General features: G+C 50.3%; 1 protein-coding gene across 1 annotated transcript in view; it reads right to left on the reverse strand.

Moving 5' to 3' along the window:
- Window positions 1–495: 495 nt before the first annotated feature.
- NOTCH3 (notch receptor 3) overlaps window positions 496–13,844 on the reverse strand; it is a 78,426-nt gene continuing 65,077 nt past the window's right edge. Inside the window, exons 24-34 of the mRNA XM_056857778.1 lie at window positions 13,728–13,840; window positions 12,434–12,960; window positions 10,950–11,270; window positions 9,589–9,737; window positions 7,040–7,256; window positions 6,511–6,595; window positions 6,101–6,263; window positions 5,556–5,860; window positions 5,101–5,248; window positions 3,722–3,819; window positions 496–2,021 (exon numbers count right to left, since the gene is read on the reverse strand). Of these exons, the coding sequence (XP_056713756.1) occupies window positions 783–2,021; window positions 3,722–3,819; window positions 5,101–5,248; window positions 5,556–5,860; window positions 6,101–6,263; window positions 6,511–6,595; window positions 7,040–7,256; window positions 9,589–9,737; window positions 10,950–11,270; window positions 12,434–12,960; window positions 13,728–13,840 (3,365 nt within the window). The 3' untranslated portion in view covers window positions 496–782. The remainder of the gene's footprint in view (window positions 2,022–3,721; window positions 3,820–5,100; window positions 5,249–5,555; window positions 5,861–6,100; window positions 6,264–6,510; window positions 6,596–7,039; window positions 7,257–9,588; window positions 9,738–10,949; window positions 11,271–12,433; window positions 12,961–13,727; window positions 13,841–13,844) is intronic.

The raw sequence follows: 13,844 nt of genomic DNA on the forward strand, positions 1-13,844 counted from the left end.
TACCCTGGAGACTGGGAAATCCCCACGACTGTGGCTAGCATGAGCTGAAGCAGCCCCCCCAAATAGAGGAATTTGAGGGGAATTGGCGGGGGGTGGGGAGGGAATGCTGCAGAATTTAAAATGAATAAATTAACCTGGAATGTGATGAAGTGCCCAGTGTGGAAGGGGGGGGGGTCTGAGGGGACAGGTTTTGGGCTCAGCCCCTCTGCACGGCAGTGCCAGTCTGGGCTAACGCTGTGTACCCAGTACACAAATACAGTGAGCAGAATCCCACCTCAACATGGTGAGGGGGAAGCGGGTGCTCGGCCCGAGAGGCAGCACTGTGCAGAGGGGGGGGGAGCGAGGGGTGCGTTTCTCTCTCCGGCCTTCACCGCTCAAGACCCACTGAGAGAGGAACGGCACAACGAGGCTTAACAGTGAATACGTTGTAAAAAATAAAGCGTTTGGAGTAAATGCAGAGTTTATACAAAAGGGGGTTTACTTTCATTTATTTAATTATTTTTAAAAAAGAACTCCCCGGAAACCTAGTTGCCATGGTACTAGGGACGGGGCAGAGAGCCAGCCTGGACTCTGTGGCAGTGAGGGAAGGGGGAGGCCAGGCCTTTCCCCTCCCAGAGCAGGCAAAAAAAATGTTTTTTTTAAAAAAAATCTTTTTACACTTAAGTTTTTTTCTTATAAAAAACACAATTTGGGGAACAACAGATCCCCTGAGGCAGGCACAGGCCCCAATGGGGGCCACAGAGGGGCGCGGGCCCCTGGGATCTGCTCCACTGTCCAGCATCTCATGCAAACACCTGCATCTTAGTGGAGGGCTCAGCCGCAGGAAGCTGGGTGTGGCTGGGCCCCAGAACTGAAGGGCTGGGTGTGGACTCCGACCAATCAGACAAGGAGTGAGGGGAGGGGCTGCTCCACTGCTCGGGGGACTCCGGTGAGGGAGTCAGGTAGGGGTGCTCGCTGGTCGGGCGGAGGAAGTGCTTGGGTGTGGCATCCTGCCCCTGCGTGTAACTATGTTGAGAAGGCGGGGTCGGGTAGTCCTCCACCCCTGCTGCCTTTAAGTACTGTGGGGGCCCTGGACGGGGGGCCCCCTGGCCCTCCGGGGGTGAGACGGGTTGGTTGGTACGCATGGTGGTTGCCGGTGGGGGCATGGGTTGGGTTGGCTCCTTGGCGGAGGAAGGAGGGGGGTTGGGCAACCCCTGGGAGCTGTGCCCCATAGCCATGTGATTGGAGAGGAGGAGGCCCGGCGGGAAGGCCTGGCCTGGCTGGTGCAGGTTAGGGTGGGAGGCCGCAGGGTGTACTACTCCAATGATCGGCTGGCACTGGGAAGTGGGCACGCGGGCGTGCCAGTCAAAGGGCATCGCCACGGGGCTGACCATCCCCAGGCTGAGCCCCATGCGGCCAGGTGGCACCGAGAGGCGGTTCATGGAGAGAAGAGTGCCATCTCCCAGATCGCTGAGGCGTGCCAAGCTGACGGCAAAGGGTGCCTCCATCATGCCATGGACCATGGGAGTGGAGGGCACTGACAATGAGGCACTGGCCGTGTGGAAGACCCCGGGCGAGGCAGGATTGGGCACATATGGGGAGTCCAGTGAGTCAACAGGGGACAGAGTGACAGAGCTCTCCAGGAGAGTACCTTGGCACTCCAGGTTGAGCTTCTTGCCACGTGCCTTGGCCTCTTTGCTCTCTCGTGCCAGGCTGGCACTGCTGCCCGCTGTCACGTTCTTGGCACTAGGCCGTCGGCTCTTCTTGCCCTGGGGAGTGGGCTTGAGACTGGGTAAGTAGCTATTGGGAGGGCACATGAGAGGGGAGAGGGTGTGGCCTGAAGGCAGCCCCCCCTGCGGGCTGCGCACAGTGTTGTAGTCATCCAGGAGCCGGACAATGTCGTGGTGCAGGCGCTCTTGAGCGACATCGCGTGGCAGCCGATCCATGTGGTCGGTGATCTCGCGGTTGGCAAAGTGATCCAGCAGGATTTTGGCTGCCTCATAGCTGCCTTCCCGGGCTGCCAGGAACAGTGGTGTTTCCTCCTGTTGCAAAGGAGACAGATTGATGGGCATGTACATAAGAAAGGCCATGCTGGATGAGACCAAGGTTCATCAAGTCCAGCAGTCTGTTCACACAGTGGCCAACCAGGGGCTTCTAGGAAGCCCACAAACATGACGACTGCGGCAGCATTGTCCTGCCTGTGTTCCACAGCACCGAATATATTAGGCATGCTCCTCTGATCCTGGAGAGAATAGGTATGCATCACGACTAGCATCCATTTTTACTAGTAGCAATGAATACCCCTCTCCTCCATGAACATGTCCACTCCCCTCTCAAAGCCTTCCAAGTTGGCAGTGGTCATCACCACAACCTGAGGCATTTAACTATGTGTTGTGCGAAGAAATACTTCCTTTAATCAGTTTTGAATCTCTCTCCCTCCAGCTTCAGCAGATGACCCCGCGTTCTAGTATCACGAGAGGGAGAAAAGCTTCTCCCTGCCCACTCTCTCCATACCATGCACAATTTTATAGACCTCTATCATGTCTCCCCTTAACCACCTTCTTTCCAAGCTAAACAGCCCTAAGTGTTTTAACCACTCCTCATAGGGCAGTTGCTCTAACCTCCTGATCATTTTGGTTGCTCTTTTCTGCACCTTCTTGAGCTCTGCAATATCCTTTTTTAGGTGCGGTGACCAGAACTGTACACAGTATACACATTCAATGGGAGTTCTAGAGCAGGGGCAACGAATGAGCTTGAGCTGCTTGTTTTTTCCCCCTCCCCTAGACCAGTGGTCGGCAAACTCATTAGTCAACAGAGCCAAATATCAACAGCACAACGATTGAGATTTATTTTGAGAGCCAAAATGCCTTTTCATGCACCATTCACTTTTCATGCACCATTCATGCACGGGAGGTTTTGCCTTGGATTTGCCGCTCTCTAGATGCACATTTTCCCCATCTGCATTCTCAAAACTCTGCAGGGGGGCTTATGGTTGAGTTTTGAGAATCTGGATGGGGAAAATGTGCATCTGAGTGGCAAATCCAAGGCAAAACCTCCCATTCATAAATAGCCAATAACCCTCCATGCAGAGTTTTGAGAATCTGGATGGGGAAAATGTGCATCTGAGAGGCAAATCCAAGGCAAAACCTCCCATTCATAAATGGCCAATAACCCCCCCATGCAGAGTTTTGAGAATCTGGATGGGGAAAATGTGCATGTAGAGAGTACAAATCCCAAAAAGAGAGTACAAATGAATCAAACATGGCTTCGCCCCCCGGGCCCCGAAGTCCTCCTCCTCCTCGCCACTGCCTGGGATCCTTCCTTCCTTCCCCCCACACCGGCCGGCGTGCTGTACGCCTGTCCACCCGTCCTCAGCCTCGGCCTCCTCCGCCAGCCAAAACCAGCACGAAAAATCCCACCCGCTGATTAGCTGCCGCCGCCCGCCTTGGTGCCACCGGTCCTCGAGCGCTGCGTGCAAAACCCGGCCGCGCTGTGAGGGGAGGAAAAGGGGGGAGGAGGAGGGCGCTTTCCAGAGCCGCACTCAAGGGGCCAGAGAGCAGCATGCGACTCGCGAGCCGCGGTTTGCCGACCACTGCCCTAGACTGTACCATTAGGACTAGCAAGGATGCATGTACCACTACAGAAAGAACCTGTCCTGCTGTGGGCAGGAATAAGCAGGGGTCCCTCCTAGAACAGGCGACACATGAAAGTGGGAAGGAAACAAGTGCGACCAAGAACTTACTTTGCTGTCCTGCATATCCTTGTTGGCCCCGTTCTTCAACAGTGCAATGGTGGCCTCTACATTGTTGACGGCTGCTGCCCAGTGCAGGGCTGATTTACCTGGCAGAGCGAGAGAGACAGAACATTATCATTTCTCCCTTGCTGATGATTCTCAGATCCCACCGGAAGCCTCCTGCCCTCCTAATGCTCCTAAGTTACTTCCCCACCCCGCCCCGCTGTCATGCCAGATAGTCTCTTCCCCACCTCCCATCAACATCAGAGCTCCTCCGGTCCAAAATCACCCTCTCAACAGATGAACTGCCCTTCCGTGGAGACAGGGGGCCAAGCAAACTGCAAGCAGTTATGAAGTTCCCAGCAGCATCAAGAGGAACAGCCCCCAAAAAGCAACCTGCACAGCCCAGAATCATATCCAATTCACTGAAGACCAAATACCAAGGCGTTTTTGTAGCAAGAGGAATGGTCGTGTTCCACCACCTCCCCATCCTGTCTGGGTGCACACAGGAGGAGAGCTCCCACTACTGCGACAGATCAGTTTGCCTGGAGGAAACAGCTGCTTTGGAAAATGGGCTCTCTGGCATTCTACCCCAGCAAAGTCCCCGCCCCCCCAAACTCCACCTTCCTCAGGCTCCACCCCTAAAATCTCCAGGTATTTCCCAACCTGGACCTGGCATCCCCACAGATAAGTGAATTCTTTCTGGTAGACTGAGGATCTAGGGTTGAATCCAGACTAAATTTTCCGCTGCCAGAGGAGTAGGGTGATTTCCACCAATCCTCTCTTCTGGCTGCAGGCCCCCAATTTGCCTGTCATGCTGTTCCTAAGAGTCCCGCCCGGAGCAGCATTTTGGGGAGATCAATGGGCTGCAGTGGGAGGAGGAAGGCAGGAACTCTGTGTTCCAGTGACAGAAGTGCCTTGCTCCTATTGCTCCTAAGTTACTTCCCTCCCCACTATCATGCCAGATAGTCTCTTCCATACCTCCCATCAGAGCTCCACCAGCCTAGAATCACCCTCTCATCAAATGAGCTGCCCTTTCATGGAGACAGATATCCAAGCAAACCCCAAGCAGTTATAAAGTTCCCAGCAGCATCAAGAGGATTGTGAGCCGGTTTGATTCTTCCTTAAGTGGTGGAGAAAGTCGGCATATAAAAACCAACTCTACTTCTTCTTGCATGAGCAGAAATTTTAGTCTGGATCCAACCCTCTGGGGAACACATTTGTATGCATGAATGTAGGGAGTTAATGTGAGAGAAGCTTGCTGTGGCAAATGTAGTCAAGAGGTGATCTCCTAAAAGCTTGTAGCGGAAGACATTAATAGAAAACAGCCAAGCAAAGGACTGAGCCTGACAGCCACCCAGGCTCTGGAATAAGCCAGTTTTACATACCCAACTCATCCACAGCATTGACATCGGCGTGGCAGGCAATCAGTTCCTCCACCATACCCTCTACAGCCAGCCTGGCTGCCAGGATCAGCGCCGTCGAACCATCCCCCATTCGGGCATCCAAGTCTGTAGACCGATTCCGGATCAAGATCTGGTAACAGCAGTGTGGAGTTAGATAGGAGCGGTGCTGAAATATCCCTCGAGGGTGTGTGTGCCCACGCACACACTCACCCAATGTTGTAAGCTCCACTACAATCCAGGTCTTCTCAAGCTCTCTCAGTGGGAAATACAGCCACTACTTTTCTAAGGGGCCCACAGCAACAACAGACAGGTGACCTAAAAAACAGCTCTGAGGTGCTTCCAGGAGAGGCAAAAGTAGCGAAAGGGGTATCAGTCCTGGATTTAAGATTCCTCTGATCCGCAGAGGATGGAAAGGATGCAGCACATGGATTGCTCACCTGGAAGACTCCCTGGGCATCAGCAGTTACAGCGGCATGCAGCGGCGTACGCCCCGTGTTGTCCTGCGCGTTGGTATCAGCGCCGGCATCAAGCAAACGCTTGGCAGCATCCGCTCGTGCATATCTGGCGGCCAAGTGCAGCGCGGTCTCGCCCGTGCGGTCGGTCTGGGCGCTCAGGTTAGCCCCCTGGCAGATTAGGTCGGAGATTATATTGGCGGAGGAGTCGTCGGCTTCTTCTTCTTCGGCCAGATCACTCTCCATGCCACCGCCACAAAAGGAGGCCAACATAAGAGGGGTAAAACCATCTAAAAAAAAGGAGATATCAATAAGGGATTGGGAGAGGAAAAAAGATATACACGCTCCCCTCTCACAGTATCATATGTCTAGCCCGGAGCGATTCATGCTGGACTTCTTGAACGAGAAAGAAAGTCATGCCTATTAGATGTATCCACAAAGACTACATTCCCCAGCATGCAGCGCTTCACATTAACTGGACTGCAAACTGGAGCTTGTGGTCTCTGTATAACACCCCCGTTCCCACTTACCTGGCCCACGGACATTGACATCCATGCAATCTGTATCGAACTCGCCCTGGGGCGGTGTCAGGGCCATAGAGGGTGGCATGCGGATGTCTGCTGCCACCAAGTGATGCTGCGTCCATTGACGGCAGTCCACTGGGTCTTCACAGTCTATGGCTGGCTCTTCCACCTAGTAGGAAAGAATACACACACACCGTTGTCGCAAAGAAACCTCTGTTCACCGGCTGCACTGAACTACATGCACTCTTCTTACTGGGGAAGCCCAAATGAATCAGGTCTCTGACAGCTGAAGGGAACAGGAGAAAAACCAGTGCATGGACTTGAGTGTACAGGAAGAGAGAAGGGGACCAGCTCCAAAGATGAACTGGAATCCTTTTGTGAGTCAAGGCTTCAGCCCAGGTAAAAACAGGCAGTACCTTCAGTCGCTTGGCCTCTGGGCACTCTGCTTCTAGCCAGTCTTCTGAGTTATCCCCTATCAGGTTCTCCTCTTTGCTAATATTCCTGCAGGGGAAGGAAGATACAGAATTGAAGCTTTAGCAGTTCAGGACATACACTGAGGAGTTTTGGTCTACACCCCCCTTTGCACCATTCCACCCATGGATCAGAGTTCTCTATCACCTAATTGAAGCACCACTACTGGGAATACAATAAAAGAACACTGTGGCTGCCCGTTCTCTGAACATTGGGCCTTTTACCAAATCAGACCCTTGCTCTATCAAAGTCAGCACTGTCTACTCTGACGAGCAGCAGCTCTCCAGAGTCTCCCACAGCACCTACTACTTCATCGATTAACTTAAGATGCCAGGGATTGAACCTGGGACCTTCTGCATGCCAAGTGGATGCTATAACACTGCACCACAACCCCTTCTCAAAGTAGCTGCAAACCAATAGAGGGACAGGGGGGATGGATTTTGGGCAGCACCTCAGTGCAGAAGAGCTCCTTACTTCATGCCCAAAGCATCCTGGCCCACAGGCTCACGCCGGTTCTTGTTGCTGCTCTCTTTCTTCAGGCCGAAACCCTCCGGAAACCAAAGGGTGCTGTGCTCTCTTTTGCGCCGGGCCACCAACACGCCCAGCACCAGGATCACCAGGAGGATCACAGCTGCTACCACCAGCAGTGGCACTAGCTTGTAAGGATCATCCCCAGGCGGCATCTTTTCCCCTGCAGCAACAATATCACCAAATTAAAGAATGCCAACCACTTACTATAAAATTCCACTAAGATAAAGGTAAAGGTCCCCTGTGCAAGCACCGGGTCATTCCTGACCCATGGGGTGACATCACATCCCGACATTTACCAGGCAGACTTTGTTTACGGGGTGGTTTGCCAGTGCCTTCCCCAGTCATCTTCCCTTTTACCCCCAGCAAGCCAGGTACTCATTTGACCGATCTCGGAAGGATGGAAGGCTGAGTCAACCTTGAGCCAGCTACCTGAAACCAACTTCCGTTGGGATCAAACGCAGGTAGTGAGCAGAGCTTGGACTGCAGTACCGCAGCTTACCACTCTGTGCCACGGAGCTCTTGGGAAATTCCACTAGACATCCCATTTTCAATTTGGGATGGGGGGGTGGAATCTCTAACACTGGACTAACCATGAGGGTTTCTTCACACCCGTGGATTGAATTGGAAGGTATCCTTGAATGGGTTATGCCTCCTACTCACTGCATAGGCCAAGGTCTGTGCCAATTTAATTGCAAGGGCGTCTGGAGGCAGACCCCCCAGTTCACGGCCTGCCAAGCTATTAAGATGTTAACGCTGAAGAAAAAACTCAGTGGAACAGTGCACAGAACACTGTAAGAACTGTTACAGAAAACAAGAGGTGTAAAGTGAAAGGCAGATAAGGAAGTCTTTAAATAGCTGCTCATTTAAACACCCCACAGTCTCAGAGGGCTGAAAAGCAGGAGGAAAAGGATACCTTCCAACCTACTGATAAGAAGAAACACTCGCACATGGGTCCAGTGTTTTGTTCTCCATGAGCAAAGGAAGGGGTCCTTGAATAGGTTGTAAAAAACTGTTTCTTCCCAGATGAGAGCCTGGGGTAAAACCTGTTGGAGGACATGTCTGCCAAAGGCGGGTTTAGCAGAAGCCCAATAATCTAACTTGTAATGTCTCGTGAAAGCTGAGCTAGACACCCAGGTAAGCTGCCCTACATATCTCTGCTGGAGGAGCATTTGTGGCAGCCGAGGAGACAGAAAACTGGCAATGGTCGATTTTGAAATCTCCCCCCCACCCATACCAGGAGGATTGTAAGAGACTAAGAGAGCGTTTGAATTTCTGGAAAAGCTGTACACCTGAGGTAGATTTTGAAGGCCCTATTGACTGGAGTTTGTGCCACTCCTGCTTTTAAGGTGTGGCAATATTATTTCCTGATTTCTGTGGCACCAACAATTTACTTTTGGGGGGATGAAATTTGGATCACTTTGTACGATTGAGTCCTTTTAGAAGATACAAAACTATTTCCTTGCTGACAGGTCACCAAACTCTGAGACTCTCCTAGCCACAGTGGGGTAGATCCTACCCTTATCCTACCACTCCCCTGAGCAAAGTTTATTTATATTTACACCTCACCTTTCCTTTTGCCACAAGTTTTAAGCCTTCCTCCAAATTAATTCTTCCAATGCAGAAAGAGCCACTTAAGTTGGAGGAAGTCCCTTAAGCTGGCCGAAGGGTATGTGGAAGATGGTTGGATCCACCAAGAAAGCCATCCCAAGGGACAGAGTTCTTTTCTTAAATTAAAGTTTAGTGTTTAACTTCCGTTCCTCCCTAACAGTGCCTAGGAACTCTGAGCAAGAGATTCAGAGACTAAATCCCTCTGCTGTCCACTAGGGGCAGGACAAAGCGCTATAGGAGCAACCGTCACAGCAGGATGGAGATACCTGGGACCTTGGTGGGGGTGAGGGTGCTGGAGCAAACAGGATGGTTGGGGTGTCTTCTGGAGCCCCTGATGCGTGCAGTAGGTCTGGGCAGCCATGTGGGTTTTCTGGAAAAATCTAAATTGGAAAACCTTCCAAAGCTGTCCTAGATTTTGTTTGTTTCATGTTGTTGTTTGCATTGCATTCCAAGTCCTACTCCATTGTCTACTGAAAATCCTTGCTATCTCCAGCCTGGGGTATGGGAGAGTGAAAGGCTTGTACTGGTGGGACCACACTGCCTCCAGTTCCGGCCTGCACAGCAAGCAGTGCTTTCACAAGAGCCCTCGGGGGACCACCTTGGGAACAGCACTCGAGGTGTTTTCAGCATCTTGGAAGCAGACAAGACTAGTAGAGAGAAAAAGCCAATAGAACAGTAGGCCTAACTAACAGCAAGTTCTAGAAGAAAGTCCGTGCCACGGAGCAGGCAGGGCACCGACTCCACCCTGCACAGGATGTGGAAACCTCTGCAATTAAATTTGCAATATCCCATCTGTGGAAAAGAGTAGGAGGCCAAACCCAGCGATCCCCTTATAAAGATACTGTTTTCTCCAACTGCCTCACCCACAAGAAAATCATTTTCACCTTTCACAGACTTGAGGGGGTATGGGAACTCTAGGCGCTCGACGGCCGACAGGGCGGCAAGGTAGTCAGCAGCCGTGACTGCATCAGGGAAGCACTTGTCTGACGCCTGGTAGCAGAGGCGATTATCGATCTCCAAAGTAACCACAGACCTGGCGGGAAAGGCAGATGTTATGTAGCACTGAACTTCTTCCCTGAGCTTCACATATACCTCTAGGGCAAGGCAGGGCTGGTTAGCTCCCTCTATGAAATCGGCATTTCCCATTCAGCCCTCACTTCACAGAGGCTGGCTCTTCACATTGATCGTTTATTAGACATTCTGAAAGACTGCCAAGGGCATCTTTTAAGAAGCACATTATAGAGAAGATTACTCATCCCAGATTCATCAATAGCTTTAAGAGTTCCACTGTATTCATGAGGCATGATTTCCTTTTACAAAAAGGATGTGGAGGCTTCCTTAACTTATTACGGGTGTCCCATTTATTCTAACTATGCTTACAGTCCAGTGGCTTGGCTTTAATTTCAGGCTTTCCAATCTACTGATTGCAGCTCATCTCAGAAACAGTTTCCCCCTCTTCTCCCTCCCCTTTTAAAATGGAACACCATTCACTGCCTTCCACTGTTTTGACTACATTACTAGGGTTGCTAGGTTCCCCCTTGCCACCGGCAGGAACTTCGTTGTGGTAGGGTTGGGGGGGGGCAATTTGAGTATGCATGGCATGAGCAGTGCTATAAAATCACTTCTGGGTTTACCACGGAAGGGATAGGGATGCACTAGCACATTCCTCAAAAACTCTATGGAAACCATAAAGATTCTGGAGGAATGTGCTAGAGTGTTCTTGTTGTTTCCAGTGTAAACCCAGAAGTGATGTTATTGCGCCACGTGCCACTGTACATACATGGATTGCCCCCCCCCCTTCAGCTGCCCTGCTTCTGTCCGCCAGCCAGCTGAGGGACGGCAGGCAGTCCCGCTAATTGGTGGGCAATTGCTTGTCATTACTGGGCATCTTGCAACCCTATCCATTACACACTAGGATCAGTATCTGGGCAACATCATGCCAGAGTTCTCTGAGAATTTGTCCCGCTATGGCAATTTCTCTCTGTATGACCCTCTACTTAAGTCTAAAACCTCTTATGTGGTCACTTTTGATCTGTGGCATTTCCTCAGGAATGTCAGATAAACAGCTCAGATCTATCCTTTCACAGCTATCTTCTATTGTGAAGTCAACTGAAAATAATATACCAGACCTCCGAGCCCGGCTGCCTCAGTGTTTTTTGAGCCTAGAGAAGAAGACATCCCAGCAGCTCGTTGGATCCCCTTTTCAACACACGTCCTTAACCTTTGGCTCATCTGTTCTACTCACCCAATAATCTCTTGCTCCAGTTCCCGGCGATGTCGGGCAGCTGACCCATAATACGGCTTGATCATGTAGTTGCCGTTGTCATCCAGGCGGAAGCGCAAGGAGGTTCTCAAGATAGCGCTGAGCTTCTGCAGGAAGAGGGTACTTGTGCGCAGCAGCTGGTCAGGGTGTAGCAGCACAGTGATGACCAGCACGCCATTAGCCAAGTTCTCGGGCACTTCCTTGGCACAGTCCAACCCATCCCAGCCACATTCTTCGTTGTTACAGCCCTGGTCACAACGCCCATCAGCAAAGTGGTCCGAGCAATATTTCTCATAAACAGGACTGTGGAAGAAGAGGATGGAAACTTATCATTCCTGCCTATCATTCCTGCTATCCCGCCATACAGTCCACCTGCACATTGTCTGTGAGGTGGCACAATGAGACATGGTTGGTCTGAAAGAGATTCCTTCTACAAAAATTTCACAAAGCTAACACCGGAGACTCAACCATTTTCTGGTCGGGTACTGGGGCTGAAGAAACCGCATCAGTCTCAGTTTCTTCCCATTAGGAAATAAAGCACTACAAGGCTTGCGTATTGCACCTATATTGTGCATACAGTACTCATTTTGTTAATCAAAGGTGACACCCAACATCCTATTGCAATGTTATATTTAAGATACATCAGGTACAATATGCACAGCTAGAGACCTCCCCATCTCAAGATATAGGGCAAGGTCTTAACTATCAAACATATCATCATGGAGTGTCCAATATTTAATGAGCTGAGGGCCAGTTTAATTACTCCTTTATTTAAAAATTTGGAAATGTCCAAAGAGATATCTGGTGGTATAAGGTGAAGGTGAAGTGGCTATTATAAATGATTCTGTTACTCTGTGGCAAAAGTTATAGGAGCGATAATTAAATATCAGAAGAATAGCACTAAGGCATTTTTTGTTTCTTTGTTTTCTGCCCAAGGCTAGAGCTGTATGAGCAGTAGTAGACTGACAGAAAGCTAGATGATAGATAGCTAGATAGATAATAGCTAGATACATGATAGCTAGATAGACAGATAGATAATAGACAGATAGATACATAGCTAGATAGATGTCAGCTAGATGATAGCTAGATAGATACATGATAGATATATAGCTAGATGATAGATAGATACATGAGATAATAGATAGATAGATAGATAGATAGATAGATAGATAGATAGATAGATAGATAGATAGATGATAGCTAGATGAAACATAGCTACATGATACATAGCTACATGATAGATACATGATAGATACATGATAGACAGACAGATGATAGCTAGATGATAGCTAGATAAGATACATGACAGATACATAGCTAGATGATAGATACATGATAGATAGATAGATAGATAGATAGATAGATAGATAGATAGATAGATAGATAGATAGAGAGACAGAGACGGACAGACAGACAGACGGACAGACAGACAGACAGACAGACAGACAGACAGGGCAAGGTCTCACTTGCAGCCGCCGTAATGGGGCTTGCAGTCAAAGTTGTCGTAGAGGCACTCGACACTGTTGCAGAGCTCATCACACTGGCTGTTGTTGAAGAACTGCCAACACTGACTGATCTTGCACTGCTTCCAGGGGTCATCAACCAACAAAGAACAGTCGCCCCCATCCCAGTGACAAGCTGGGGTGTTGCACATTTTGTCGCAGAAGGAATCCCCAGCCCTTTCAGCGCAATCCTCCCAGGGGCAGTGAGGTTCCGGGGGCGCAGGCAGATTCTGGCAGCGGGGGCCAGTGAAGTCATTGATGCAAAGGCACTGGAAGTAAGGGGGCCTAGAAATCTCGTGGCAGGCAGCTCCATTGTGGCAGGGGAAGCTCGCACAGCTACTGTTGACACGGAGGCGACAGTCGGGGCCAGCCCACCCAGGCAGGCAGAAGCAGCGAGCACCCAGCTGTGTGGTCCGGCAGCTGCCACCATTAAAGCAGAAGAGTTCCCGGCAGCAGGGCAAACTGCGCTCACAGTTGATACCCGAATAGTTCTGGGGAGGGACAACACAGAGGGTTAGATCAGGAAGGCAGCCAAGGTCAAAAACCTCTTCCCTCACTGGCCTAGCAACAGAAAGCCCTTCTCTCTTCAACAAGGCCTAGTTCCCCGTCTTGCCCTCAGAAAGGAGCACTTATATTCCTAGCGCCGATAGACAGGATTCTTCTAGGCTCACCAGCATTTTTACAGAGCTACCTTTTTTTTTTGCTGCCCTTTGTAAAAGGCTGTTGTGTAGAGAGCAAAGAAGCCAGCCCTCTTGCTCTTCTCCGCATACTCACAGAACAACAAGACACTACGACGACATCACATTATAGACAGAATTTGTCCATGGCTCTGACCCTCAGCTTGGTCCTCATATGTTAAACCTCCTAGTACTTTGCTTCTGTATCTTGTCACCAGCTCTCTCGATCCGCTGCCCATGATCCTAGCCTTGAGACTAGTGAGGTCATAACTCTTCCTATCACACAACTTCCTCATCTTATCACATGATGTCCTGCTATATGCTTGCTGCTCAATGGTTCCGAGGCTCAGTGGATCACAAATCTTGCAAGCCTGAAGACCATTGTTGCAGATGCTCTACCCAAAATCTGACTGTCAAAATGCCTTCCTAACAGGCGCTGAAAACCATTAATGTTGCAACAAATCTGCTATGTGGGTCCCCCCACCAACCATCAAACCACTGTCGTCATCACCTTAATCTAGCCTCATGTAAATTTTGTGATGACTCTCTTGTTCTGCACACCTGTGATCCATAACACTTACCGGGGGGCAGTGGCAGGTATATCCTAGAGGCAGATTAATTGCCAGTTTACACTGCCCACCATTCTGGCAAGGCTGAGACTCACACACATTCACAATGTTCTTGCAGTGGCGGCCTGA

This window comes from Euleptes europaea, chromosome 1 (assembly GCF_029931775.1).
Source record: "Euleptes europaea isolate rEulEur1 chromosome 1, rEulEur1.hap1, whole genome shotgun sequence".
Taxonomy (NCBI): Eukaryota; Metazoa; Chordata; class Lepidosauria; order Squamata; family Sphaerodactylidae; genus Euleptes; species Euleptes europaea.